At 37.5% G+C, this 8217-nt stretch overlaps 1 protein-coding gene across 12 annotated transcripts in view; it reads right to left on the bottom strand.

Annotated features, from left to right (window-relative positions):
• Positions 1 to 8217, bottom strand: part of LOC132154398 (band 4.1-like protein 3) — a 37611-nt gene that overhangs the window by 4196 nt on the left and 25198 nt on the right. For 6 of the 12 annotated variants that reach the window (XM_059562931.1, XM_059562929.1, XM_059562928.1 and 3 more), the window contains 6 exons: positions 6710 to 7285; positions 4611 to 4676; positions 4137 to 4310; positions 3026 to 3097; positions 105 to 179; positions 1 to 5 (listed from right to left, as the gene is read on the bottom strand). The exon at positions 1 to 5 is cut by the window's left edge and continues 94 nt beyond it. In XM_059562931.1, the coding sequence (XP_059418914.1) occupies positions 1 to 5; positions 105 to 179; positions 3026 to 3097; positions 4137 to 4310; positions 4611 to 4676; positions 6710 to 7285 (968 nt within the window). Of the gene's footprint in view, positions 6 to 104; positions 180 to 3025; positions 3098 to 4136; positions 4311 to 4610; positions 4677 to 5174; positions 5211 to 5307; positions 5362 to 6709; positions 7286 to 8217 lie in introns of all 12 variants that reach the window. The other 6 variants (XM_059562935.1, XM_059562936.1, XM_059562932.1 and 3 more) reach the window with 6 other exon arrangements.

Here is an 8217-nt window from a genome sequence, read left to right as displayed (position 1 = left end):
TCCACCTATAAACACACACACACACACACACACACACACACACACAGATGTATTACACACACTCCAGGACACTGGGAACAGCATCAGTGTAGAGAGCGCTTCACCTCAGCAGACTCGTACGTGATGGTCTTGGTCTCGGTGTGAACCACAGGAACGTCTTTGAGCGCTTCCTCTGACTGCTGATTCACAAACACAGAAAATCACTGGAAAACACTCTTGAATATCCTAAACCCGCAGCACAGATCATCACATTCATGATGGGAGAAGACAACTACTCGTTTTAAATCATGAGGGATGCTTTCAGCAAACACTAAACTCTTTATATTTCAACAAGAAACTGCAGTCGCAACCCATTATACTTATGTAACCTGACATACTTCAGAAAATTCAACAGGAAAAAGAGAGAATTTTTTTTGGACAAATGGAATCGTCCAGCTGCTCATGAATAAATTCATCCAGACATACAGATGTGATGATTAGGGTGTGTGATCATGCAGCGCTCAGACGTGTAAATAATCAGTGACTGCTTAAACGCTTCCAATCGTGAAGCAAGAAGAGAGAGAGAGTTTCCATTATTAGTCAGTGCTGATGTCACACGGTGACCCCAGTGCACCCTGGGATTGGTTACCTCTATCTGAGGTACTTCCTGTGCAACTTCCTTCTCCTGGTTTGGTCCAGGATCATGCTCATGCACTTTTGTTTTCATAAGGTCTGATGTTTGAAACCTTGGCAGCTCGCTCAAATGAAAACATGAGGAAGCTTCTTCATCTTTAACGTTGATCATCATCTCTTGAGGTTGGTCTTCCATCTGGTTCTGTACAGTTGAAGAGACAGACTTCATATAAAGTGGAAATTCTCTGTAAGGACGGGCGCTGATGGATTCATCTGCAGGTTCCTCTTCATTGAAGAACAAGAGCTGAGAGAGTTCAAATGAGTCTGAAATGACTTGCTCCTTGTTTTTATCTTCAAACGCACTGATTTGGTCTTTCTGATCCCAGATTTGGAGCATGTCTTCATTCATGGCATGTTCTTCATGGCACACCACTTTCTGGTTTCCAGCAGGAATCTCTTGAGTTTCTAAGTGGGTTTCTTCTCTTTCAGATGGCGTTTTCAATACAGGTTCCTTGTTTTCATACCCAACCTCAATCATTTGGTGATTCTGAGCCAATATTTGGAGCATATCTTCAAGGCACATCTCTTCTTGAGTTCCAGTAAAAATATCTTGGGTTTCTGAACTGGGTTCTTCCAACACGGTTTCCTTGATTTCATCTTCAACCTCAATATTTTGGTGTTTCTGATCCCAGATTTGGAGCAGGTCTTCATCTTCTTCATTGCACACCACTTCTTGGGTTCCAGCAGGATTCTCTTGGGCTTCTGAGGTGATTCCATCCATTGCACTTTCATCTTCAACCTCAACACTTTGGTGTTTCTGATACCAGATTTGGAGCATGTTTTCATCTTGGTTTCCAGCAGGAGTCTCTTGGGTTTCTAAGTTGGTTTCTTCTCCTTCTGATGACATTTCCAATGCAGGTTCCTTTTTTTCATCTTCAGACTTAATACTTTGGTGTTTCTGATAAAAGACTTGGAGCATGTCTTCATCTTCTTTATGGCACATCACTTCTTGATTCCTAGTATGAAACTCTTGGGTTTCATAGGTGGTTTCTTCCATTGCAGGCTCCTTGTTTTTATCTTCAACCTCAATATTTTGGTGCTTCTGATCCCAGATTTGGAGCATGTCTTCATCTTCTTCATGGCATATCACTTCTTGGGTTCCAGCAGGAGTCTCTTGGGTTTCTTCTCCTTCAGATGGCATTTCCAATGCAGATTCCTTTTTTTCATATTCAGACTTAATACTTTGGTGTTTCTGATCCAATATTTGGAGCATATCTTCATCATTGTCATCTTCTTCATGGCACATAACTTGGGTTCCAGTAGGAATCTCTTTGGTTTCTGAGCTGGGTTCTTCTCCTTCAATTGGACTTTCCACAGAAGTTTCCTTGATTTCATCTTCGACCTGAATATTTTGGCGTTTCTGATACAAGATTTGGAGCATGTCTTCATCATCATCATCTTCTTCATGGCACATCACTTCTTGATTTCCAGTAAGAAACTCTTGGGTGTCATAGGTGGTTTCTGCCATTCTAGACTCCTTGTTTTTATCTTCAATCGCAATATTTAGGTGCTTCTGATCCCAGATTTGGAGCATGTCTTCATCTTCTTCATGGCACATCTCTTCTTGGGCTCCAGCAGGAATCTCTTGGGTTTCTGAGTTTTGTTTATTGGATTCTTCTCCAATCGAAGCCCATGTGGAGCGTCTCCCCATTGCGATGGCCTCATTCAGGGCCTTCATATACTTCTCTTTTTCACCAGTAGAGGACACTAATGGTCTCTCCAGCTCCGTCTCACAGCACACCTCCACCTGTGGAGCAACTGAACTCTGGGACAGAAACAGCACACTTCAGTGTCACCGTCACAGAGTTCATCACAGGGCAAAACCACCTGCCCGCGTCAACACAACATCAACACTTAAATGACCTTACCATCAGAATGCTGTTAAACTGGGTGAATTAACACACTGGCTATGTGAACAAACAAATCATGAACAATTCAAAAAGGCAAAATGGTCTTAAAAACAAAGTCACACTTGTGTTTCTAGTGGTCAAACTGCCAATAGGAAATTAATGGAAAATATGAAAAATATGAATATACACCATTGTTTTTATAAAAAAAAAGCCACAAAACTTTATCCACTTTATTTTCATGCATTTTTTTTTTCAAATGAGGATGTCCCTAAAAGGAGGTTTTGGGATATTTTGTCAGATTTAAACCACTTCTGGGTACAAATTATATGCACACGCACACACATATTTTTAATGGCACAGTTGTATATTTGTTTGTGTTTCTTTATTAGGGTATTTATAACTTAATTTAAATGAACTGTAATGTAACTGTAAGGTAGTAGTGAACAGCCTTAAACGAGCAGTGAACACGCGTGTGTATGATGTAATAAACAGTAATGTCTAACCTCCACACCATCAGCAGCGTGATCCGGCTGCACTGGAACATCTTCAGATTCGGCTTTAACCTCCTCTGACATCTACAAACACAGAGACACAACAGATAAACATCACAGAAAGGGGTTAGTTAAACTAGTGTCAGCGGTTGGTGGAATGAAATGCCTCTCAAAGCACAAAATGAGTGATCATGCAGAATAATCATCAGTGCCGTGTTGTGAAACACACAGGATGAACATACCAAACAATGCTTCAAACTGAACTAAAAACTATAACTCACACACACACACACACAGAAACTCAAGAGAAGTAATCTTCTTAGGAACCTAACAAACACTTCAAATCCAACCGTCAGGAGATTTATTGGGTTAAACCACTTCATAATGAATCAAAACGAGCTTAACACAAGCAGACTGACCAGTCGAGTTAGTCAGACCAAAAATGACAGATTTATTAATTCCAGTGAAATGAATGTAGTATATTTTACTTTGATAAATTACTTATTTAATATTTTTAGAGGATTTATGGTAATAGATTAATGTTTATTGAATAGTTATGATCCATTTATTAGCCGTTAACCAATTTTGGAGAATAGAAAAAAAAAATGTCCAAAGTACACAGTTGTAAATCTTGAAAGCTTTGGAGTGCAGACTTAAGTTTTGACTTTTTCTAAAGAAGAACTGAAAAAAGTGAATTTTTTTTTTAAAAGGAATTCACACAAAAATACTATTTTAAAATTTTATATGAAATACACATTTTCCAAAACGTTTTACTTTTTAACTGGCAGAAAATCAAAGCCGTAAATCTAAGCAAGTTGTGTTCCAAATTTTAAGTTGATATCGCAAAATAGCGCAGTACCAAACATTTCCACTCAATGAAATTCACATCTATTCATTTTCAATTGAGGTAACTTTTGACGGTAAAAACCACAAGTATGGCTATTTTTTCAAAGCCATTTAACCTTTTAAATTCCTTTACCAAGTTTTGTAGCATTCTGAAGAACTAAAATAAATAAATTAAAATGCCGTCAACAATGGCTTTGTCTATTTCTGTTGTTAAATGATCAGAAGTGTCACTCAAATCTCACGTCTAAAGCACACGTGCTGCCTGTCAAGGTCTTACTTCCTGTGAGTGTACAGGTTTGACCAGAGACTTGTCTTCCGGTCGAGGAGACGAGGACAGTCTTCTGTCCCACTCGTTCACACCCAACGCTTCACAGCGCATCTGCAGAAACAACCTCTTCATCTCACTGACGCTCAGCTGATGCTGCACTAGAGCTGTGGGCGTGTCTGTCTCCTGACCCACCAATCACAGCACAGGGAGGGATCGAATGGGGCGGGGCATAAAAAGATTCCAAAGGAATGTCATTGACTTTTCATAGCTGTGTTGCTATTTTAGTTCATGCAAGGGCTTGAAACACTCCAGAAAATAAGAGCAATCTTCAAACTGGAATTTCTATGAAACTAGAATTGATAAAAATTGAACCAAGTGCTGTTAGATTCACTGCAGTAATTTACAATAGAGTTATTAAACAGCACATGGGCTGGTCATACGAGTAATTAAACCCAAACACTCGTCAGCTCATGCTTCACAAACCTCCAACATGAGATTACTGTGCTTGACAAACACATTCTCTCCTTTAATCCGTTTTATGAAACTATACTAGAGAAAGAGAAAAAAAATAAATAAGGAAAACATTAAAAATGTCAATTTTTCCATGGTTTTGAACAAATCGAGTGACTCAATGAATCAGTGACTCATTCATAAAAAGTTTTTGAATGAATCAGATGTTTGAATGAATCGATTGAGTGAATGATTCAATGACTCAATGTCTAGTCAATGCTTTACTCATTAAACACAACGACTTCTCAGACAAAATTCATGTAGGATTAATTTGTGATAATTAATCAGCACATCATGTAATTAATTAACCACAAGACAGCCCTAATTAAAACCCTTTTAGCAACCAAATCCATCTGGTTACGACACGTTTGACTAATAAAACAAAAGCACAAACATGATGATGATGGATGGTTCTTGGTTTCAAACTGGCTTAAGGAGGTTTGCTGGTCTTTGCTGGTTTAGTTGGTTTCTCACCCTGACCATCAAACCACCTTAAACTGGTTTCTCTGTTCTCAAAACACCATGGAGTCTCAATACCTGTGTCCTCATGTCAAAGCTGTCCTCAAAGTCAGACTATAAGGAGTTTGGGTGAAAAAGAGGACGTGAGACATGTTATACACTCATTAAAAGCACAATCTATTAAGAATAAAAGTGCACAGCGCAGACACACCTCAGACGCAGACGAGTCGTCATCACAATTGAAGTCGGTTTGATCGCTGTCGGTCTGTTTGACCAAAGAACGTCCGACAGATCGCAGCAATAAAGGAAAACTTCATGTTATTCAAATCAGTAGAGGATTCTTCACGAGGATCATATGGGAAAGTGAAGAAGGTTCATGATGCAACACAGATGATGAGATCATGAACCTGACGTGATGCGTGAGAACAGCATGTAGATATACATACAAACATTCCTCAACACGCATCAGACAAGCGAGGATGACATTAACAGAACGTTTGTCAGACTATAACGATCACGTTCGACCGGATGCTTTACACATGATGAAACATGCATCACATAAGAGCAATGCTAATGGTAAACGATGACCTGCCAACTAGTGAAAATGAGCTGCACAAACAACAGGCACTTTACACAGATAGGTGGCGCTATAGTGTCCCATGACATGTTTAAAGGAGCTTAGTGACAACTATTAGATAAACTTACAGTATTATTAAATTAGCTGGTCTTAAACATGTGGAAATGTCTAGATGTTGAACTAATACTCAATTACTATAGTCGTTATTGTTTGTATTATATTTCATTATATATGTGTGTGTGTGTGTGTGCGTGTATAACACACAAAATTAATATATAATATTTAATATTTGTGTTATGTTATAGAAATAAATTACATATTTCTAAAAAAAAAAATTATAATATAAAAAAAATTAAACTGTGTATTTTATATATAATAAGATTTTAATAAACTAAAAAAATTATATCGAAATATTAATCATTATCAAATAAATAAATAAATGCATCTAACATAATACATATAATGACATAATTGTTATAATCCATATACTATTATTGTATTAAATATTAATTAAATTAATCATTACTAAATAAATCTAACATATAATACATAATGATATAATTGATATAATACATTATAATATCTATTATTATTTTAAATTTATCATTACCCCCCCCAAAAAAACAACCAAAACATACAAATAACATATAGTGCATAAAATGATATAACTGTATATATGTGATTATTACTATCTGGTTAATTAAGAAAACATTACTTGATTCATGTTTAAAATGCTTTTTTAAGTTGACTACTTAAATATAATTGAAACTGAAATTGTGAATTCTCAAACAACAATAAAAATATTTTTGGTCATAATCGCCAAGCCCTACTTAAAACGCATTATTATACATATTTGTATGCTATTTATGGAAGGTCCCAGTGGAAACACGCTGTGTGCTTTTTCCAAATGATAAGGATGAGAATAATCCCATGGAATGTGGTGACTGAGAACGAACAGATGAGACACACTCTCGACGCTCTGTAGACTGAGGTGGCAGATAACCACACACACACACACACACACACACACACACACACACACCTCGTCATCGGAACTGTCCTGGAAGCCCTGCGTCAGAGACGATCCGAGCGACGCGGCCCTGGGCTCCAGATAGCAGAGACACAGCGCCAGTGGGAAGGAGAGTGTGAGCGCGTACGGCACGGAGAACGAGGTGGAGAGCAGGAAGAAGAAGATGAAGAGGAAGCAGGGGATGAGTGAGGGAGACTTGATGGGCATGAAGTGATGCAGGCTCTCGGGCAGGAAGCGCAGCTCGGTGAGGTCAGGGAAGCTCAGGTAACCGTCGTCGTCCAGCAGCGAGGGCAGATCGGGGAGATGCAGAGAGAAGGAGAAGAGCGTTCCTCCTCGGCTGCGGCTCTGGTCCAGTCTCTGCTTGCGTGCGGACAGAAGCAGCGCTCGTTCCTCCAGAAGAGCCGCTTTACGATCCGCTTGGGCCTGACGCCGCCGGCAGCCCGCTGTGGTTTTGGCCGGACTGACGGAGGAAGCGCGCTTGCGGCTGCTTTCTCTGCGTCTCCTGCGCACTTTAGTGGACGAGACGGGAGAAGACGGGAGAGAGAGCTCAGATCCCAACGGATCCGATGAGTACGGACACGACTGATGACGATGAGGATGATGGGAGAAAACGGTGCATGCATGAAAACATATGCATGGTTGAACACAAAAATGTGTGGTCAGAAGAAAAGCAAGAAAGCTGGTTAGTGAAGGACAGGAAACAAGAGCTACTGCTGCATGTTAATGCATTTCTACACGTTTGGCGTTCTACATGTTAGTAGTTTCAGCTAATCTATTATTGCTTAAGATTCAATATGTTCTATGAATTCAATTATTAGACATACTTTTTGATTATACATTTTTTTTATTAAATTCTTAAAACTGAAAAATTCAGTAAAATCAAAATAGAAAACAATTTGAGGAAAAAAAAAATAAACTTTCATAGGTCACAATTATTAAAACTAAAATAAATGAAAAATGATTATGTTGTAAAGATTTTATGAATTCAATTGATGACACATACTTTCTGATTATTAGCATTTAATTGAACTAATAAAATAGAATCCAGAAAAACTGAAAAAAAGACATTTAATAAGGGCCCTATTATAGTTACAATTTTAATAAATTATTAAATTGTAAAAGTTTTATTCAATAAAATTGATGACATCCTTTTTCATTAACATTTAACTGAACTAAAAAAAATTTCATTCATAAAAAACAATAATTCTTAGGGCATCATTACTGTTAATACTTTTATGAATTACATTGATTAGACATTCTTTTTGATAACAAAGATCTATAGAAACGTAAGAATATGAGAAAAATAAAACTATATCTGGAACAAAATATAGAACATTTCCCCAATAATGTTAACAATTTTATAAATGATTACACTTTAATAAATTATCAAACTTAATAAATTATTAAATTGTACAGGTTTTATGAATCAAGTTGATTAGATGTCAGCTTTGGTTATAAAATGTATAGAAATTGAAGAATTTGAGATAAAAATAAAATGTTTCTTACGTACTACT

The sequence above is a fragment of the Carassius carassius genome, chromosome 12, assembly GCF_963082965.1.
Source record: "Carassius carassius chromosome 12, fCarCar2.1, whole genome shotgun sequence".
Classification (NCBI taxonomy): Eukaryota; Metazoa; Chordata; class Actinopteri; order Cypriniformes; family Cyprinidae; genus Carassius; species Carassius carassius.
The sequence above is the reverse complement of the archived record's forward strand: the minus strand, read 5'-3'. Positions and strand labels throughout refer to the sequence as shown.